Source organism: Grampus griseus (assembly GCF_964374135.1).
Source record: "Grampus griseus genome assembly, chromosome: 2".
Taxonomy (NCBI): Eukaryota; Metazoa; Chordata; class Mammalia; order Artiodactyla; family Delphinidae; genus Grampus; species Grampus griseus.
In genome coordinates, this window is record NC_139018.1 from 101,522,379 (window position 1) to 101,545,023 (window position 22,645).

The 22,645-nt window shown below is 39.0% G+C and overlaps 1 protein-coding gene across 2 annotated transcripts in view; it reads right to left on the reverse strand.

The window, feature by feature from the left end:
- Positions 1 to 22,645, reverse strand: part of ALDH1A2 (aldehyde dehydrogenase 1 family member A2) — a 95,669-nt gene that overhangs the window by 35,906 nt on the left and 37,118 nt on the right. For both annotated transcript variants that reach the window (XM_082648648.1, XM_082648647.1), the window contains exons 4-7: positions 20,446 to 20,575; positions 5,512 to 5,573; positions 3,382 to 3,510; positions 3,142 to 3,255 (exon numbers count right to left, since the gene is read on the reverse strand). In XM_082648648.1, coding sequence (XP_082504774.1) covers positions 3,142 to 3,255; positions 3,382 to 3,510; positions 5,512 to 5,573; positions 20,446 to 20,575 — 435 coding nt within the window. The remainder of the gene's footprint in view (positions 1 to 3,141; positions 3,256 to 3,381; positions 3,511 to 5,511; positions 5,574 to 20,445; positions 20,576 to 22,645) is intronic.

Sequence of the window (22,645 nt, forward strand, 5' to 3'; positions counted from 1 at the left end):
AGCATGAAGGATGGAATGAGAAATATAAGAATTCTGTTGTACTGTTATTACATTATATATGAAGTAACATAATACTTTTAAATAATAGACTGTGATTAAGATGCATGTTGTAATTACTAAAGCAAGCACTTTAAAAAGAGGCTTAGCTGGGGCACCCCTGGTGGCGCAGTGGTTGGGAATCCGTCTGCCAATGCAGGGGACAGGTTCGAGCCCTGGTCCGGGGAGATTCCACATGCCGCAAAGCAACTAAGCCTGTGAGCCACAACTACTGAGCCTGCACTCTAGAGCCCACAAGCCACAACTACTGAGCCCGCATGCCACAACTACTGAGGCCCACACACCTAGAGCCCGTGCTCCACAACAAGAGAAGCTACTGCAATGAGAAGCCTGCGCACTGCAGCAAAGAGTGGCACCCACTCACCGCAACTAGAGAAAAGCCTGCACACAGCAACAAAGACACAACACAGCCAAAAATAAAACTAAATAAAATAAATAAATTTATATAAAAAAGAGGCTTAGCTAATAATCCAAAATAAAAGATAAAATGGAGTACTAAATTCATCCAAAATAAGGCAGAAAAAGAGGAGAAAAAGAACAAAAAGCAAATGGGACAAGTAGAAAATAAAATCAAAATGGGAGATTCAAACCCAATCATATCAAAAATTCGTTAAATACTGAACAACAACCCCCTCACCAAAAAAAAAAATCAGGCACAGGAGAGTACATATTGTATCAGTCCATTTATGTGAACTAATAGAATAAGAAAAATTAATAAAAAGGGTCAGTGGTTGCCTGGGGCCAAAGGTATGACAAAGCTTTTTAGGGTATGGAAATATTCTATATCTTAATTTGAGTGATGGTTACATGACTGTGTACATTTGGTACTTAAATGGGTGCATTTTACTGTGTGTAAATTATACTTCAATAAAGTCTTTTTAAAAGTTTAAAAAACTTTTTAAATGGCAAAACAGAGATTTAAACCCAGGCAACTTGGCAACAAGCACTTATGTTCTTATTGATTCACTATGTCACTTCTTGTCTGGCCTGAAAGATTAAGTCATCATTTCAATATAACTTTCCAATACATGGTACTGTGACTTAAAAAAAAAAGTGCTCAGTTTTTAAACTGAAATATCCTTGGAACAAAAAGTTAAATCCCCAGAAATTAATTTATCAAGAAAAGCCTAACACATAAATGATGATATCAGTGATGAACATTATAGGACAAATAAATGAAGAGATTTATATTATGTTCCTAGATGAGAAGTCAATCTTCTAGAGAGAGCACTTATCCCTCAATTTAATATAGACAGGTAATATGACACCAATCAAAATTCCAATGAGAGTTTTGTAGAGGAAGGTAAGATACTTGGAAAACTAATTTGATATTTTATCTGAAAGAATGGGAAAGAATAGCCAAAAGGTTCTGAAAAATAAAGAGGGCATCTTGCCTACCATATTACAACACATCTTTTAAAACCTAATAATGAAAGCAACCTGGTACTAGTGAAAATACTGAGGACTGATGTTACAGAGATGGCAACATAGGTTGTTCCAGACTTTGCTTCCCTTCACGAGAAGCATAACTAACAACTATTAAAAAAAACAAGACATCACTGAGAGAATCCTAGAACACAAGGTTAAGCCTGAAGCACTCCCCTGCACCATAGAGACCCAGACAGACTCCATTAGGAGGGTTATGAAAAGCGGCCTACACTGTGACCGCATTGCCCCTCCCCCAGGCCATTGCAGCACCATGTGAAGAGATCTCTCTTGACCCTCTGGTTCCTCCAGTGGGAAAAGAGAAGCCAGAATTGTGAGTTAATTTGTGGGAGCCACTACTCTGATCTCGTACCACAGGGATCGCAGGGGACTCTGCGGACCTCAAGCGCTGGGAACGTGACTGTGACAGTGAAGCGGGTAGGGGCTTGCAGCACACAAATCTTGGCAGGCTGAATTCCTACCTGCGGTGACCAGGCAGTAATCCCAACCAGTGGCTTTGCTAATCTGCAGAACCAAACTGGGGGCACACTCTGATCAGGGAACACAGAGGGTGGCAGATCTGCCTGATTCAGCTACTCAAATAAGGACTTTTGTTAGCCCTAGAGCCCAGTTTGCCCTGCCCAGACAAGGAGCTGAATCACGGCACCACCCACTGTAGAGTGTCTTCCAGCCCCATGTGACCAGAAGGGCTGATAACTCGTGAAAGCTGTGTGGCTCGGTAGTGCTTGAGCCAAGAGGCAGGCAAGCAGAGCTGACTGCCCCCAGAGCAAAGCCAGCACAGGACATGAAGTGCTGGCCTGTAGCCTTGTTCAGCTTATACATTACCTATGGCTACTTCGTGCTCCAGGGGCAGAGTTAAATAGTTGCAGCAGAGACCATATTGCCGGCAAAGTCTACAATATTTGCCATCTGGCCTTTTACAGAAAAAGTTTGCTGACCTCTACTCTATATCACCCCTTATGGCTCATGGCCATAGTAAGCTGCAAACTGCATCTACAGGATTTGGTGATATAATAAGACCAGAGATTAATTTAGATCTCCAGTTCTTTATATTTTTTTTAAAGATTTTTTTGATGTGGACCATTTTTAAAGTCTTTATTGAATTTGTTACAATTCTGCTTCTATTTTATGTCCGCGAGGCATGTGGGATCTCAGCTCCCCAACCAGGGATCAAACCCGCACCCCCCTGCATTGGAAGGTGAAGTCTTAACCACTGGACCGCCAGGGAAGTCCTTAGATCTCCAGTTCTTATCTTATGATCTTGATTTAAGAAAGTGTTCAGAATCCCAGATTCTGGGACACTTTTGTTGGACAGTTTGTTAGTTTGTTTTTGCCTCTGATATGTGTTCCTTTTATTTCAAAATATAATAGGGTTTTGTTTGTTTTTCTGGGACTGGTCTCAGTCCCACACATGGCATACCAAAAAACCTCAGAGATCTGTGGCATCAAATAGTCAACGTACACCTTTACTTTGACATTCATCAGTCTTCTAGCTATGATACCAACACTGCTCCTTGAGACCTTGGGCATTCACTGCTCTTTAGGTGTTCAGCCTATGGGTGATATTTTCAACTTTCTCTTAAACCCTCTACTCATTTGCAGAACTGTTCTTCAAGCTATGGTTTCTCAGGCACCTACCTCAGTAGACCCTGTGAACGCAATCTTGTCTATGCCAACGTGAGAAGCTATTGCTGCCCCGGCCGTTGGCCCGTATCCTGGCAAAATATTGATGACTCCCGGTGGAAAGCCAGCCTAACAAAACAGAATTGGAGGAAACGTGGCTTGTGAAAGCTGATGAAGCACGTTAAATCGGATATGCTCCAGTAGGCCCCAACTGTAAGGAGAGTGGGAGCCGCTCCCGAAGTCAGTTTCTCTTACCTCCTTGATGAGGGCTCCCATGTAGAGCGCGCTGAGTGGTGTTTGTTCTGCTGGTTTAATAACTACTGTATTGCCACAGCACAGAGCTGGAGCAATTTTCCAGGCAAACATCAGCAGGGGGAAGTTCCACTGAAAGGCAAAAACTCCAGGTTGATAGATGCACAATATTCCTCCAGTACTTTGTTTTCAAGCTGTGACTTCTCAGATGTCTCAGACTAGTCCTCAACATAAATCTTGTCCCACCAGAGTATAGATGTTTGGATTTTTTAATTACTTCATTAAGAACAGAATAGGATTAACCGTGAAAATCTCTCCTGTTCTCTCTGGTCAGCAAATTACTATTTCCAGCTACCCACAAAAAGAAATCTCATGGTAAAAAGGGAGTCTTTGTTTTTTCTCTGTTTTGTTTTGGTTTTTCATTCGTGTTACTTTATATGTTTTTAAAATTAGCCTTTGGTTCCAGTGAGTTCTTGTGTATGAAAACTTTTTCTTGCATTTGTGATTTTTTACACCAGGATTTCAGGCTGGTATGAAAGCTCTTCAGTGAGGAAGAACTAGAAGTCAGTGTATATTTCCAGGCAGCACCTTTTTCTTTACCTACATGTATTGTCACAAAACAAATGATTACAAAAAATAAAGTGCATCTACTGATGAGTATGCAAAAGTTTTAGTTTGTCTCTTTGACACTGCAAAAAAAAGCTAATGGAGACTAAAAAATATATTGTGAGTATCTGAGTCTGCAGCCTAAAATGGTTTAAACTGATTTTAAAAGGATATTAAGCTTGTATTGTTATAAGTGCAGGCAAGAGCCTCAGTACTATCAGGTGTCGTTGATAATTTCATTAAGAAAGAAAACAAAAATCCTGGTCCCCTGGCTTCAGCCCCTGACCACAATGTGTTTCTGCCTGAAGCATCTCAGCTGCCATCCCTGAAAGATTCTCACTGGCCCTGGCAAGCTTGCAAAAATATACAAGTGTCTTGCCTTCACCAAACACCCAATTTCTTTTCCCCTTAGTTGTTTATAAACTTGGGAGTACACAGTGATGTTTTAATTCCATCTACAGTATATAAATCTTGGAGTGCAGTAATTGAGCCGAGCTGGCTGACAAGCGGCTCTTGTCCTGTCAGTGAAAGCTGCAGCTCCAAGAGTCTGGGGAAGGGCAGGAAAAGCAGGTTTGAGTTCCTGCAATTAAGGTGACAGACCTCAACCCTGCTCTGAGCTGAGTAGGATTTCCCTGGGTGGTTTAGGAGCAGAAGAAGTTAAACCAAATCTCTCATCTTCCCTTTTCATTCTCTAATAAATCTCACAGTAACCTAGAGCTTATGGACCACTAAAATAATATATTAATACTCCTCAAAAATCTGTGGTTTCCAAAGCCAAAGATTATCTTGAATTGTTCTCCTATATTTTGAGAAGAGAAAACTTCTTGTCTATACTGTAAGAATTTAAATTGAGCCTTCCCTGAAACCCTTGCCAGAACGATTAGCTAGAATCTTCTGTTGGCAGATTCGATGATGTTTTGTATAGTGCCAAGGCTGTGTATGAGACAGAGAGAAAAAAAAATGTTTAATGTTCCAATCCAAGCACTAAGCACTACATATATTTCCCTGTACAAGATACACAACAGCCCGGCATGGTTTCAATTATGACTGTGACGTTAATTGTACTGCTGTGTCTTCTGTAGAGTCTTCTATCTAGATTCTTATGAAAAGAAACAGTGGGAAAGAATGGGATTAAAAGATCATATAAAACAATATGCCTGGAAAAATGGTGAGTCACAGTTCTAAAAAATAAACAAGCAAATATAACAAAGTATTAATTTTCCATAAGCAGAATGGACATCCATAACCAAGGGCAGGTTATTAATACACTAGACTTTGCTTTGCTTATTTTAATCATGAGAATTCCATGACTTGAGAACTCAACTCCTGGTAACAAAGCTGAAACCCTATTAACCTGTTCAAATAAGCATTTGCAGGGAGGCTGTTAAAGATATGTCAACAACATGAACTCAGTTTTTTTTTCCCCCAGTAATGGAAAACACACATTGCTGAGGTCCATGTTTTATGTATCTTTAAAAGAACTGGTTCAAATGAAAATAAATATGAAGCGTGAGGAGATACACTCACTGGGATGATCTGTCCACACACTCCAACAGGTTCGTGTCTTGTAAAGGTAAAATAGTCTCCATCTGAAAGAAATGAGCACCGTCACTACCACAGAGTTCAGACTAGAAGAAAAACTGCAGAGGGAGAACTTGGGTGGCAGCAAAAAAGCAGAAATAAAGTTGAGAAAACTTTTTTTTCCATGGTTCCTACTCAACTGTGTATGAAAGCTGGTAGAAGAGCTGTCACTTGGCAAAGGGTTTCTCCAGATATGGTCCCCAGACACCCAAACAGAGTACTGGTAAGAGGCCCTCAAAATAAAAGACAAGTTTATGACACTAGATGCAGTCCTGGGGGTGAAGGGTGGGGCAGGGACGGGGGCAGGCGGGCCAGGGAACTGGAAAATATTAAATATTATATTAAATATTAAAATGAAATTTATATCTAGAACAGTTGAGTTAAAAACTGAGGTACCTCAAAATTTTAAATAGTTTTCTGAAAGTACTAAAAAAAAGAAACTAAGTAAAATGCTATTGGATAAATTTAAAATGCTAGGTAACTGGAAAAGGTGAGGTGTAAAAGTAGGATCTATTTCATAACTCAATCCTGGTGTCCAAATGCACTTCCAGGCACTGGGGGAACCCAGGCACGTCTAGGTCTATTTCAAGAAGGCAAAAGTTCACTTCAAAGAAGATTACATCAGTAACCCAAAGCCTTCCCCCTCAAACCAGCCATGGAAATGAGGACAATTTAATAACCTTGTTTTCCCTATAGGAGCAATGGGAAATTGGAATAAATACCCAGGAAATCCAAACCAAATTCTTCTTTAGGAAAATACCATTATGTTTATCTGAATTATTTTAAGTGGCTAATTGAGCCACTTAAACAAGCCAAAGAATGGCTTGTTTTTCTTAGCGTAAAGCTTTTCATTTCTGATATTGGGTCTTTGTTTTTCCCTCAGTTGCCAACCCTTTTGGCTGCTTCACTGATACTTGTTTTCTCTCTCAAAAGCCATTCACTAGGGAAAGTGAAGACCCTCAGTTAATACTCAGGAAGAGCATTACTATTAGGGATGGGAATGAAAGTGGGGACAGGAGATGCTAATTCTTCCTAGAATTAACAGCTATCTGTTGCTGGTACATCTTTTCAAAGAACTTTTTCTTCCCACATACATTAGCATCCTTTTATCCCCTCTCTTTTTTAAAAAAAAAATACAAATGGGGTCATATTATTCACAGTCTTCTATACTTTGGTTTTTCCCACTTTTTTCATATAAATCTAACACATTTTTTAAGCTGCTGAATGTTATTCCACTGGCTCAATAAATAATGGTACCACTGTAAACTGTCCTGAAGGACGACAGAGGTTGCTTTCAGTTCAAGCTATTATAAATAATGCTGTAACACTATCATTTTATATCTCTCCGTGCATCTGTGAAATTTCATGGTCAGAGTGTACATGCATTTCACATTTTGATCAATATTGCCAAATCACTCCAGAAAAATTACACAATTCATAATTCCAAAACAACATGTTTTTTTCCCTACCCTTTAACACTGGGGTTTTTCAAACATTTTAATTTTGGTCAACCTGATAGGTAAGAAAATGACAACCTATTTTGATGATATATGGATTGAATATTTTTTCATGTTTAATGGTCATTTAAAATTTTTTCTTCAGGTTTTTATCCTTTCTCATTTTTCTACTAGGTTATTCTTTTTTAATCATTTACAGAACTCTGTGTATATTAAGAAAATTAGGCCTTTGTCATGTGTATATGCGAAGTCTTACCCTAGTCTGCTACTTGTCTCCTAATTTTGTTTCATGTATATTACTTTAAATGGAAGAACTTAGGAAGTAGGTAAGCTCAGCAACTGTAGGAAGAAAATTATTTTAGAATGTATCTCCACTACAACAAAAAAAATAGCCAAAATGTGGAAACTGTCCACAGGATGACAATAAGAAGTCTGAGTAATATTTTAAAAATCAAGTTTAACTATCTCAGCTTTGTATGCAGACAATTCAAGAACTTTCATAGATATCTTTGTTTACAATAGTGCAAGTTACCACCCTTCTTCAATTTATAAATCTCTGAAAAAGTTTTTTCCTATTAATACGTTTTAATGTTTCACATTTTTTCCCCAGAAGATATAAATGCAATATTAGGCTCCTCTTCCTGGGAAGGTTTTTCACGGGGAGCAAAAACACTGATCAACAGGCTAGAGAGTTTCATTTGCAAGGAAATCCTTCTCAAGTAAACTCCGTAATCTGGCTAAGGTGATGGATTCGGGTATTAATCAAAGACCATAGAAAGAGAGTGTAATGTCAAGATGGAGTACAAATGACCTGAGAAAAAAAATGGGAATATGAACTGAAGAACCACACAGGTGTTTATTTTAGCAGCACTAGAATGGTTCAAAGAGAATTCACAGGGCACTTGCACAAGCACAGCATGAAGCGTTTCCCCCCTCTACATTCTAAATGCTGAAGAATTTAGTTGTATTACTTTTATAATTTTGAAAGTTACTGAAGGAATGAAAGAGAAGAAAAAATATAGGAAAATCTTAAAAAGCTGACCTCATAAGGAATTGAACTCGACTCCATAATTGATCCCAAGAGAAACTTGAGTTATGGGGAATGAAAACTTTCTTGGATAAACTGTTCACAGATTTGACAATGGCTGGCACAGTGAAAGAAATCGAAGAATCTTCCATCTAAGTTCCTCTAAGCAGTAGATAAATAAAGGGTATTTTGGTGCTTGAGCTCTTCCCAAAACACCGCTGAGTGAAAGAGATAAAGAAAGGGTCCCAGACCTTGTACTCAGTCCGTATTCTCATCTGGTTAGTGGAAGAGGATTCTGAACACCCCTAGTCTGAACAGGGTGCCCTGAACACACGAGAACTATACCTCCTACATGCACCCTTGGCCAGGACTGGAGGCACCTCAGAGGTCCCACACAGCTACTATGACCCTGCTCTGGATCTCACCAAGCTTCTAGGCTAAGGTTACCCAAAGGCCAATCACTCAAGAGCCACCTTCTTAATTTTTGCCATGTTCAAGTATCACTTACCCTATTACTTATAATTTCTTAAATTAACTCGTCTTTTAAAAGCTATTTGTCAGCTATTTGTTAGCCTCACCTTAGGGAAAATCTATGAAATAACAGATTTCATGAGCTAGCAATACTTTCTTCTAATATTCTTCAAACCTAATGATTAAAATAAAACATGCTTACTGCATTACTGTAAAGAATCATCTTTAATTTTTATTTTTTATTGAAGTATAGTTGATTTATGTTTCAGGTATACAGCAAAGTGATTCAGTTATAAATATATATATATTCTTTTTGAGATTCTTTCCCATTATAGGTTATTACAAGATATTGAATATAGTTCCCTGTGCTATACAGTAGATCCTTGTTGTTTGTCTATTTTATATATAGTAATCTGTATCTGTTAATCCCAAATTCCAAATTTATCCCTCCCCCACCTTTCCCCTTTGGTATGTTTTCTATGTCTGTGAGTCTATTTCTGTTTTGTAAATAAGTTCATTTGTATCATTTTTTTAAGATTCTACATATAAGTGATATCATATGATATTTGCCTTTCTCTGTCTGATTTACTTCACTTAGTATGATAATCTCTAGGCCCATCCACATTGGTGCAAATGGCATTCTTTCTTTCTTTATATGGCTGAGTAATATTCCATTGTGTATATACACACACACATGTGTGTATATGTGTGTGTGTGTGTATATATATATATATATATATCACATCTTCTTTATCCATTCATCTGTCGATGGACATTCAGATTGCTTCCATATCTTGGGTATTGTGGATAGGGCTGCTATGAACACTGGGTGCATGATTCTTTCTGAGTTAGAGTTTCCTCTGGACCTATGCCCAGCAGTAAGATTGCTGGATCATATGATAGCTCTATTTTTAGTTTTCTGAGGAACCTCCATACTGTTCTCCATAGTGGCTGCACCAATTTACATTGCCACCAACAGTGCAGGAGGATTCCCTTTTCTCCACACCCTCTCCGGCATTTATTGTTTGTAGACTTTTTGATGATGGCCATTCTGACCGGGGTGAGGTGATACCTCATTGTGGTTCCGATTTGCATTTCTATAGAATCATCTTGCAGGCTACTGGTGCCACATGTTATGCCATATTGTGCTTCTCAAATTTAAATGTGTACACAAAGCACCTAGAGTTCTTGTTAAAATGCAGATTATGAATCTGTAAATCTAGGGTGGGACCTAAGAGTTGGCATTTCTATAAGCTCCCAGATTATGCCAATGCTTCTGATCCACAGACCACGCTCCAAGTAGTGAGGTTCAGAGGAACCAAGCAGGTAAAGGGTAGTCCATGTGTATTGTGATGACCTACAGCTGCTGACTTCATTTCTATTTACTTTTTGCCTCTCTGGTAACTAATTTGCCCGAAAGGAGTTTGAAGTGTAGGAGAATCTAAACAACGTTTTTAACACTTTTAAAATAGGAAGATAAGAACAAAAACATATATACTTCTACAGAACCTTACAAAATATTTTTACATTCTTGCCTCATTTCATGGTCAAAACAACACTATGGAAAATTAGGGCAAGTACTATTATTAGAAATTTACAATTAGAGAAAATATGGTACAGAGAGGTTAAGTCTAAAGTGATATCACTGGTTAAGTTGTGGCTCCTGCACTTGAATCTGCATCATCAGACTTCAAATTCACTTCCCTTAGAAACATATTAAAGGCTCTTTTGTGAAAAAGGTATTGGATTTAGGTGGCTATCACAAACCATAGAATCAGAGTGTAACGTCAAGGAGTGCAAATGGGGGGAAAAAGACAACCCTTTTACGAAGGGTGAAGATGATTCTTTGAGGATGTGGTGTGTGCACAGAGAACTCACATAGACTCTTGTATCTAAAGTTATAAAGGGAACGCTACAGAGCAACAGCCCTCTCCTCAGGTGGGGGAGCCGAAGGCTGAGCACCTCTCTGCATCTGGGGTGAGTCGACTCCAAGAGGATGTGGAGTGTTACTTCTCCCTCTCTTCTACACCTAAGATGATGTATAATGAGTACTGCTCTCTGCCTAGAAGAAAAATTGCAGCCCATTTTTTCCCATCTTTTACATTAATAACGCTCTCTAAATATGGCAAGATGATTAAAAAGATTGTTCCCTTCATTTCTCTACCTTTGTGCTATAAATCAGCCTGACACAGAAAAAAATCTCCATCCAAACTCTGATACTCCATTTGAGGTTATGATGATCTTAGGTCTTCTTACGAAATATGAGGCATTACACAGAGAGTTCAGACTCAGCAAGAAAGGACTGCATGTGATGAAAATACTAAATAAATGTTCTGAATATCACATTCTGAGACAACAAGTTAGCATATATAACTATGGTAGAGAAAACGAAAGAAGTGATGACACACCAAAACAGAGATACTAATTCACGTTTAGAACGTTTTATCTCTCAGCCTCTTTTCCATTTCACTCAAGTAAAATATACTGTTCTTAAAAGGAGTTTATTTTAAGACACACCCAGAGACAACTTCTCTTATGTGTTTTCATACCTGAATGTTATACCCTTTATGAAGAATATAAAAATCTTACAATTAAAAACTCTATTTTACCATGAATTTGGTTGAACTATGGATCAAATTTTACTGAGTATGTATAGATTGAGCCATTTCTAGAATTAAACTAAGAAGAGTCTTTGTCTCTAGAGATGAGTAATAGAAAAACCTCTTCCACATTTGTGAATGTCGAGGCACGATTCTATGTTCTTTGATGGGGGCTCATTAAATTACACAAGCAATATAGCAATTACTTAGTTATTTAGAACAATTTAAATATTTGGATTATTCCTTCAGGGTAAACATGACTTCTTAAAGCAGATTTTACAGTTGTTTGAAAAAAAAATTTGACAGAATTATTATTCTCCTAAGAATATCTGGCATTGACATAATCTACCTATAAACTAGACAGAGTATGATAAGGTAATACCTATGGTCAATGAAATCAGAAGAATCTGAAATGTGCCAGAAATTGAGAAGAAATTTATCAAATATGGACCCCAAGAAATGGCTCCCAGGAATGCATGGGTTCTTCAATATACGCAAATCAATCAATGTGATACACCATATTAACAAATTGAAGGATACCATATGATCATCTCAATAGATGCAGAAAAAGCTTTCAACAAAACTCAACACCCATTTATGATAAAAGCCCTCCAGAAAGTAGGCATAGAGGGAACTTAACTCAACATAGTAATGGCCATATATGACAAACCCACAGCTAGCATCAGTCGCAGTGGTGAAACACTGAAACCATTTCCACTAAGATCAGGAACAAGACAAGGTTGCCCACTCTCACCACTCTTATTCAACACAGTTTTGCAAGTTTTACCCACAGCAATCAGAGAAGAAAAGGAAATAAAAGGATTCCAAATTGGAAAAGAAGAAGTAAAGCTGTCACTGATTGCAGATGACATGATACTATACATAGAGAATCCTAAAGATGCTACCGGAAAACTACTAGAGCTAATCAAAGAATTGGGTAAAGTAGCAGGATACAAAATTAATGCACAGAAATCTCTTGCATTCCTATACACAATGTTACTGTGCATTCCAGCTAGGCCAAGGAAAGGGGGTGGTTGTAATGGGGAAAAAAATTAAAGACAGGGACTTTTTTTTTTTTTCTATTTTACCAAGTTTTCCCTTTTTGGAGCTATTTACTTAGTCCTCTTCCCATTTTACTTCCTCATATCATTTACTCAGCAATGCAGAAGTATTTTCATAGAACTGATGAAATTTTGCCAAAGTTCTCATCAAAGTTTAGGGTTCACTTACTCTGAATTGCTATTTGATTTCTGATGCAAGCTCTCAGGACTTTGTTTGGGCCATCTAAATGTGAAATCTTTCATTTTTTAAATGAATGGCTCCAAGATAAAGGTAAACATTAACTATTAAATGCTACCAAATAGTTCTTCCATTAAGGATAATGTATTATGATCTATATAGTAAAACTCTGGCCAGCTAAAGTGAACACACTTAGGGCCATTTGTGGGCCTAATGATGGAAAATCTGAAAGAGAAATTAAGGAAACACTCCTATTTACCATTGCAACAAAAAGAATAAAATACCTAGGAATAAACCTACCTAAGGAGACAAAAGACCTGTATGCAGAAAACTATAAGACACTGATGAAGGAAATTAAAAGATGATACAAACAGATGGAGAGATATACCATGTTCTTGAATTGGAAGAATCAACATTGTGAAAATGACTATACTACCCAAAGCAATCTACAGATTCAATGCAATCCCTGTCAAACTACCAATGGCATTTTTCACAGAACTAGAACTAAAAATTTCACAATTTGTATGGAAACACAGAAGACCCCAAATAGCCAAAGCAATCTTGAGAAAGAAAAACGGAGTTGGAGGAATCAGGCTCCCAGACTTCAGACTATACTACAAATCTACAGTAATCAAGAGAGTATGGTACTGGCACAAAAAAAGAAATCTAGATCAATCGAACAGGATAGAAAGTGCAGAGATAAATCCACGCACTTATAGTCACCTTATCTTTGATTAAGGAGGCAATAATATACAATGGAGAAAAGACAGCCTTTTCAATAACTGGTGCTGGGAAAACTGGACAGCTACATGTAAAAGAATGAAGTTAGAACACTTCCTAACACCATACACAAAAATACACTCAAAATGGATTAAAGATCTAAATGTAAGGCCAGACACTATAAAACTCTTAGAGGAAAACATAGGCAGAACACTCTATGACATAAATCAGCAAGATCCTTTTTGACCCACCTCCTAGAGAAATGGAAATTAAAACAAAAATAAACAATGGGACCTAATGAAACTTCAAAGCTTTTGCACAGGAAAGGAAACCATAATCAAGACGAAAAGACAGGCCTCAGAATGGCAGAAAATATTTGCAAACGAAGCAACTGACAAAGGATTAATCTCCAAAATATACAACTGGCTCATGCTGCTCAGTATCAAAAAAACAAACAACCCAATCCAAAAATGGGCGAAAGACCTAAATAGACATTTCTCCAAAGAAGATATACAGATTGCCAACAAACACATGAAAGGATGCTCAACATCACTAATCATTAGAGAAACGCAAATCAAAACTACAATGAGGTATCACTTCACGCCGGTCAGAATGGCCATCATCAAAAAGTCTACACAAAACAAACAAACAAAAAACCCCCCAAAAAAACCCATAAAAAACCAATAGGGGCTTCCCTGATGGCGCGGTGGTTGAGAGTCCGCCTGCAGATGCAGGGGACACGGGTTCGTGCCCCGGTCCGGGAGGATCCCACATGCTGTGGAGCGGCTGGGCCTGTGAGCCATGGCCGCTGAGCCTGCGTGTCCGGAGCCTGTGCTCCACAACAGGAGAGGCCACAACAGTGAGAGGCCCACATACTGCAAAAAACAAACAAACAAAAAAAGTCTACAAACAATAAATGCTGGAGAAGGTGTGGAGAAAAGGGAACACTCTTGCACTGTTGGTGGGAATGTAAATTGATACAGTCACTATGGAGAACAGTATGGAGGTTCCTTAAAAAAACTAAAAATAGAACTACCATATGACCCAGCCATCCCACTACTGGGCATATACCCTGAGAAAATCATAATTCAAAAAGAGTCATATACCACAATGTTCATTGCAGCTCTATTTACAATAGCCAGGACATGGAAGCAACCTAAGTGTCCATCGACAGATGAATGGATAAAGAAGATGTGGCACATATATACAATGGAATATTACTCAGCTATAAAAAGAAACGAAACTGAGTTATTTGTAGTGAGGTGGATGGATAGAGTCTGTCATACAGAGTCAAGTAACCGTATGCTAACACATATATATGGAATCTAAAAAAAAAAAAATGGTTCTGAAGAACCTGGGGGCAGGACAGGAATAAAGACGCAGATGTAGAGAATGGACTTGAGGACACAGGGAGGGGGAAAAGTAAGCTGGGACGAAGTGAGGGTGTGGCATGGACATATATACACTACCAAATGTGAAATAGATAGCTAGTGGGAAGCACCCGCATGGCACAGGGAGATCAGCCTGGTGCTGTGTGTCCACCTAGAGGGGTGGGATAGGGAGGGTAGGAGGGAGACGCAAGAGGGAGGGGACATGGGGATATATGTATATGTACAGCTGATTCACTTTGTTATACAGCAGAAAGTAACACATTATTGTAAAGCAATTATACTCCAATAAAGATGTTAAAAAAAAAAAACAAAGAAATGGCTCCTAACTACAATATGAAGAATATTTCAAGAATTGCTACAAATCTTATGTATCGGGTAACACTAAAAATGAGTTTACTTAACAGCATCAAAATCTGTTACAGAATTCAATGAACGGATGGCCATCTTCTAATCTCTAATTTGTATACAGAATTACCTTTCAAGGAGCTAGCAACCCTTTTGGTGACCCCAGTATTAAACAATTAGACCAACTACATTGAACTAGTTCATTTTGTCCTCTAGCAGATTCCTATGTATTCTGAGACTGAACAGACCTCACTGAACATTTTACAGCTATAAGGATAAACTCTATAAATGCTTATACAGACACGGGAGACGACATTAGCATACAGTGGTGCTAACACTATTTCTCCCAAGAGGCTGCTGGTAGCATCTCAGAAGTTAAACTACATGCTCCTGAGTCAATTATGAAGATATCTTAGCTCTACTACTACTCCATTACATCATCTTGGAAAGTTACTTTACTTCTCCGGACCTCAGTTTCTCTGTCTGAAAAATGAGGAGACTGGCCTTAGTGATCCCTGAGTTCTTCTTCAGCCTTAACCTCTCAAAGAGGTTACATGTGAAGCAGACTTTGCGATCTCCTGTCACCACCAATTCAGGTAACTACCTACCCTGGGTTCTTAGGTGGGCACAGCAAATAGGTCCTCATTCTCATTCTGAGTGAACAGTAAGATCTCACCATATGGGTTATCTGCTGACAACGCTAAATTAGATCGAGCTGTTAAAGGCAAAACCTTAGGATATGAGTCAATTTCCGCACATTTTTAGCCTATTTAGTTCAACAGGTGAAACTGAAAGGAGGTGAAGTAGATAAATAATTACAGATGGCCTGAGTAGCTTTTTAAACTTTTCTATACGCTAATGTATCATAAGGTCATTTTTATGTCAGAATTCAGCTTAAAGCTGGATCACATTTTCTCTGCTTACGTATCACAAAATAAATAAAATCAATACTGTTAAAGAGAAAAATCTAAGTAATGTAAATCAATTATCCTCTATTTTTCCTTCAGTGAACTAAAAACAATCTTTGTTCCTTCCCCCATCACAAGGAGTTTGTGGCCATGAGAGGTTAAAAATAATCAAAATGGGGATAAAACTACTTTCCCTGGAGGGCTTCTATGAGATTAGAGATATTGTAATGGGCACAAAGAAGGTGTACAATAGATCATAATAGTAATTATTTATCATCATAATTAGCAGATATTATTACAGAAGGGTCAAAGCACAGGATTTATGGTCAGAAAGAATGGCTCCATCGAGTACCATGGCAGGAAATAATAGACAATGTTGTAAAGGGAAGAACGTCAAGACCCTTGTGAATCCAACTAATACTGCATGATTCTGTGATAACATCCAACTGTGGGCCTTGAGGGGGATGTGACAGAAAGGGATGGGAGGATCTTTCAATTCAGAGGGAGAAGCAGCTGTCCAGTGGATGGCTCAAAAGTGGTCAGGCCATAACCCTTTTCTCCTCCTCCCAAATATTCTAGAGGGAGGCTACCCTTCAGGGGGAGGGGAAAAAGTACATACTTGCTCTCTCCAATTGATTATCCATTATGTAATCAAAATCTCTTTCTAAAACATAATTCTGATCAATGCATTCATTTACTTAAAATAATTCAGTGACTCACCATTACTGTGGCATAAAACTTGCAGCACGGTTTCCCCAGGCCCAGAGCCCCTCTGTCTTGTAAATCTGGCTATACTTTCAGATCCACTAGCACACTGTACTCTCCTCTCTCCATACGTCGCACAGGTTATTATCACTGCTGGTGATGGCCCTATCTCCATCTTCACTTACCTGCCCTTGTACAGGCATCACCTTGTACATCCCACTTCCTTCTCCAGGGAGCCTTAATCCTGGGTGAGATGCCTTTTCTATGGAGTACCATTGTACTTAGTACTTCCATATGTGAATAAGCCACTCTGTATTGCATTTGGCTGTCTACCTGTTTGTTTTCTTTACTATACTATGGACATCTTACTTGTCCACCTTTGCAACTCCAGTGCTTAACACAGGTGCTCAAAAAAAAAAAAACTCTGCTGAATGAATGAATGTATGAAGGAATGAGGGGATGCCTGAGAGACCGAGGTTGAAGCCTGGTAGAGCAGGTGAAGGAAGAGCTCTTCCCATTACAAGGCAGAACGCCCAGGCTTCCTAAATGGGAAGGGGTCCAAGAGACAATAGCATAATTCTTCCCACTCTTTCTGGTTCTTATCCTTTAGTGTCAGGGATACTAAGCTGGATGAACTATGGAGTACGATTCAATGTAACAAAGCAGCCTTATATTAAAAAAAAACCTTTCAGGTTTATTTTTATGGGTGACCAGGTAGAACTGTGCTTTCCGTCCTTGTATTTCTCCTAGGAGCAATGGTTCAGTATTTACTAACCCAGTGTCCACACCAACTTCATAGAACATAACTACCATGAATAATGAGAATCAACTGGATGTTAATCTAAAAATCGGAAGAGGGTGACTGGCCTCTTCCTTTTCCCGCCCTGCTGTACAGGTCTCCACAAGAGGGTCTACAATGGCTTAGGCAGAAAGAGACTTGGGTTTAAATCTCAGGCCTGCCACTTACTCACATGTGACCTTGTTCAAGACACTAAACCCTCGCCGTCTCATTTTCTCACCTGCAAAATGGGTACAATACCTTTTAAAATCTGACCCGTTTCACAGGATCATACACAGAATCACATAGATTCTGTATGTGAAGGAAACTTTTACATGCTCAAGTGCTTTGCAAACATAAAGTACATTATCCCTTTATGTTATAATTTCAAACAAAATTAGGGTGCTTCACAGGGAAATGTATGTAACACAATAAAGACCTCATGGTTAAAGGCTAACGGCTTTCCTATATTCCAGATTTCATTGAAAAAAGCCAAGAACACAGAGACAAAAATCAAGCTGATGTTAAATTATAAAGTTACAAATGACAAATAAAGCACAAATGGATTGACTGAACAAATTTGAGAGTAAATAAGTAAATAATAATGATGCTCCCTTTCCCTGATCCTCACTATCACCCCTCTGGCTTAGCCAGCTAGATTCCCTAAGCACTGAACTAGCCAAAGGGGTTGTGAGATGAATTCTCAGGAGCCTACAGCATGTCCAAATGTATCTAAAACTGCAACAGAAGGGAAAGCGGCCAAGTTCACGTTTGCTGTCATCCTTCCTTTCAACTGCTTGAGACACCACAGCAAAAAGGTCTTACATCCCAGACCCTCAGCTTTCTAGGAGCTCTGCTTAATGACCTGAATCCCTGGAGAGTCCCTCATCCTGGTATCCCTCTAAACGCACTTTAGGAAAAACTGGGGAAACAAAAATTACTTGCCATTTAAGGGAATTCCTCACTTTTTTTCCTTCACAGGCTGGACACCAGTTTATGAGTAAAGGTGGGAGAGACTACTGTGAAAGACTTTTCTAAGCCCTGTATTTCTAACTCAGAATCCCCAAAGAGCATCAGATGAAAACAGTGAGACTTATAGACCAACCACCTCTGCCAGATAAAGTTACAGTGAAGTATCAAACATTATCAGGAACTCTAATAAATCTTTATCTAATCAATCAAGGTCTTCTCTCCTAAGGAGGCAAAAGAAAACCAAGATACCGTTAGGTGAAATACCAGGTCAAATGTGTACAGCCTTCTGTTTCACCTTATTTCTGAGATATCTCTAAATCATTTGAAAAGATGTTTAAATACCTGAAACATATTTGTTGTCTTAGTGAAATGGCAGGTGGGGTGGGGTGCAAAACAACCAGGGCCTTTGATCCTGATAATTTCCTTTCTGCACTGAAACAGAAGAGGTCAACCTGAAAAGGCTGGCGCATGTCCTGCTCTTGACAACGGTTTTCGTTCCCAGGCCCTCCCACAGGTATGCTTATGCCAGGCAATGACTCTGCCTCACTTAGGCCATTCCTCATTCCTACAAATGAGGCCAGAGAACAGTGGTCTGCAATATCCCAGAGGCAGGAGTGAAGTAAGATTCTGACGTTCCTTAAGAACAGTCTTCTCCATCCTTCTGAGCCTGCTGAACGTGGGAAAGTTCTGGACGGCAGGGAAGAGTCCCTATAGCCAGAAACACGTTTTCTAAAGACTAACATTCCACGTGTCACCATCATTCACGGAGGTAATTTTAAAATAGTCCTTTGAAGCCTCATCTCTGTCCCTTCTCCCGTCTCACTGTGACTACTTCTCTTCTTGCTAAATGAGGCATCGCAATGGCCACATGGTTGGTGCTGGTCTCTGTATTGTCTCCTCACTACGCAAGGCAGAGAACCCGGCAGCATAGGCATCACCAGGCAGCTTGTTAGGAATACAGAATCTCAGGCCCTGTCCTAGACCTGCACTTGAAGAAGATTCCAGGTGACACATATGCACATTCAAGTTTGAGAAGCACTGCTCTAAGTCAGCTGCAGTATCAGCCAATCATCCCCTTGTCTGGTAAACCAATCCTCCTGAGCCTAGGAAGGCCCGAACTGGGCACTCCAGAGCCCCCAGCATCACTTTCCACTCTTCCTAGTGTGTACATGGAAAGCAGGCTGTTTTCCAGAGAACACGGGTAGAGTACCTGGCACGTGACTCAGCAGCATCCAGAAGCCACTCAAAGACATGTATTTTCTTTCTTTATATGTATTCACCACTGCCAATATCATCCTATCTCTTCCAGTTGGTCCCTTTCCTGTCGTGATATCTCTTCTACCCAGTATCTAAAATGGATCTTCTAGTGAAGTGATTCACCAGGCTCTAACGTCAAAGTTTCAGCTCTACAATTTATTTGCTGGGTGAATCAGGAAAACTCACCTTTCTAGGCCTCAGTTTTCTCCTCTGTCAATGAAGATGTTAATAATAACAGTGCCTTCCCCTTGGGGCTGCTGTGAAAGCATTTCATTTGACCTTAGCTACAGCTCGTATTCATGCTCAGACCGAGACCTTTCCCCCAACGTAGTTTGGATACTTTCCCTCTCCTTTAAAGGGCTACAGCACTGACGGGCCAAGCCACACGACTTAGCACCTAACTGTAACTCTCCTGTAGAGATCTTTGTTTTGTGTTACTGGTTTTGTCTCCAAACCTGGATCTTAAAACAAAGTGTCAGGATGGTGGTTGTTTTTACAGACTGTGAAAGTAACTTATAGGAAATACAGAAAATATAGAAAAATATGAATAATAAATAATCCATAATCTCATCACTAAGAAAAAACAACTGTTAACATTTTAGAGGATTTCCTTCCAAACAAGATCTTAGTTTCAGGAGAGCAAGGGCCAAGTCTTAATCTTCTCAGAATCCTCTCTGGCTTCCCCACACCTAGCGCCTCTCCACACTCCCAGCACCTAACCTACCACAGTGCTAAGCACTTTGCAGCTGAAAAACACAGGCCTGTTCCTTAGCTGAGAGACGTACTGATGTGGCTTGCCCCCACACCTGTGTGTGGACTGTCTGCATACTGAAATAAGGACACTGTCAGAATTAGTGACATAATCTGTTTAGTTCTTTGTTCGGTTCAAGCTGCTGTAAAAGTGTGCTCAGATCTGTACTCCATGTGACTGCTGTTTGTGTTTGGCGGTGAAAGTGTGTTTCTGGTGAAGCCTCATGTTTCCCTTTTCAACATACTCAGATTACACATACCTACAGGAATGGTCATCCCGTGAATTTTATCAGCCCAGCCTGCGTAATACCGAAGGGTTTTGATGACTCCTTGCAAATCGACGTAAAAAGCTTGCATGAACGGTTTGCCACCATTTAGGGATTCCATGGTCTGTAGGAAAAGAAATGGAGAGAACTTTCCAATGATACACTAAGTAACTTCTACAGCAGAAGAAAACAGGAATAGAGAGAATACAAATGAATCTGAACAATGATGCATACCTGGTCAACTCTGATTTCCCAAATGAAAAGATTTTTAGGACCATCTGTTTAGTTTAGTTTCCAGTAAAAACCACAATGAACTTATATGTGTGTGTTCTTGTGCCTGTGTGTTTCCAGTAACCACTATCCCAATATATAAACACAACTGGTGATAAAGAAGTGTTCTGCTTGTCAAACCAGCTTCTGTTGTATTAATGATCAGAGCTGCGTGGGGATTTTTCGGAGTCTACACCAGTATTCTGAATCCAAAATGAGGGGCAGGGACATGGGCTTTTATGCAGTTGATGAGACTATAAAACGTTCTCCACACTGCCAAGACCCCTGCTGAGAAATGGAACAGCCACGGTGTACAGCGAGTTTATTTATTACCACCAAGTAAACAAGATCTCCTCTAGGGAAGCTCATACTATAACAACTTGAGGGCTGTTTTTTCATAAATATTTATGTTAATAACCATTATCTATTAAGAGAGAAGTATCTGGTCCATTTAATAAAAATAGAGTTAGAGTTATTAAGCAGTTTTAGATGATAAATGTTATTATTTTAATGACACATTCCTAAATAGGGTAAATCTGTAACATAAAGAATTACAAATGAACACAATGAAATGAGAAGAGTATTTCGACCTGAGAAATAGTAAAGGTGTTACATATTTAACAAATAAAATAAAAAAAACATGTTTGTAATCTCATGTCCTTCTCTTCAAGGACATTTTACAACACATACTGGTACGAAAATTATTTGAGTGCTGACAAAACTAAAATTGAAATATTTTCCATTCAATGACATGAAAATATTATCTACAGTGCAATTTTTCCACTTACCATGTGTATAAGATGGAACTCATTTTAAAATATCATGTGACCTATTCAGTGTATATTGGCTCACCTTTATTAAAGGAAATCAAGTTATTTCCCAGTTCTTGTTAGAATATTTATACGTCTGTGAGATGAGCATTACATTCTCCACACAGCAGGCAGAGAGCCAAGGTCCTGACAGCATAGACTGAAGTAGAGTCAATAACCAGAACTGGGCCACCTAAATGGTCCATCCCTATGAGTTGTTGACACCAGCTAAACTTACCTGAGAGTTGCCAGCCCTAAGTTTATTTTCAATTGTGTTTACCTGGGTGCAGTATTAACTTCAGTATTCTGGTCAGGAGCTCCCCCAATATTCGAGAGGCTACCTCTTAACAAAAGTCACTCCCCTCATGGCTTGGGAGTGTTTAAAAGTAGAAATCACATTTAAGTGTGATGGGAAAAAGGACTTGACCACAGTGAGACATATGTCAGAAACAGGATGGCATATGAATTTTATGACATGAAAATATAACAGCAGAAATTAACTATATCATCATCTAGTAAGTACTGCTAATCTAATGTTATAAATATTGTATGGATTTAACTCAATTAAACAGATACTTACAGACCACCAATGTGCCCCCATTCACCGTTTATGTGTCACAAACTATGCTAGGATTACAAAAAATGGAGTAAAATATAATTTTCACTCTCAAAGAAATCATAATCCAGCAAAGAGGCAGCATATAGACCAGCATTCCCCCAAGGTACTCCAAAGAATTCTGTTTTGTACGATATTGACAGGTTAGCCAGAAAAATAGTGTTGAGGCTCCGACAGGTTTGAGAAACACTGAGTAGGGCTTGTCAGAATCTTTAATATGCTAAGTGTCTTATGAATTTCCATGGAACACCTTTTCCCAATATATATAAACACCTCATTGGAAACAGTATTCCTTGAAGTACCAAACTAGAAAGTATTTTTATAGATAAATAAATGTTATATATAGCAAGAGTTCTAAACCATCTCCATAAAGGATTCATTTTTGTTTCCACACTATGAACAGACGCATGAAAGGGATGGTAGGAGGGAGAGCCATGGTAGAAACGACACTGAGGAAGAGTACTAATGCTTCCCTCTCCCAAAGCGAACCCAATAGTGA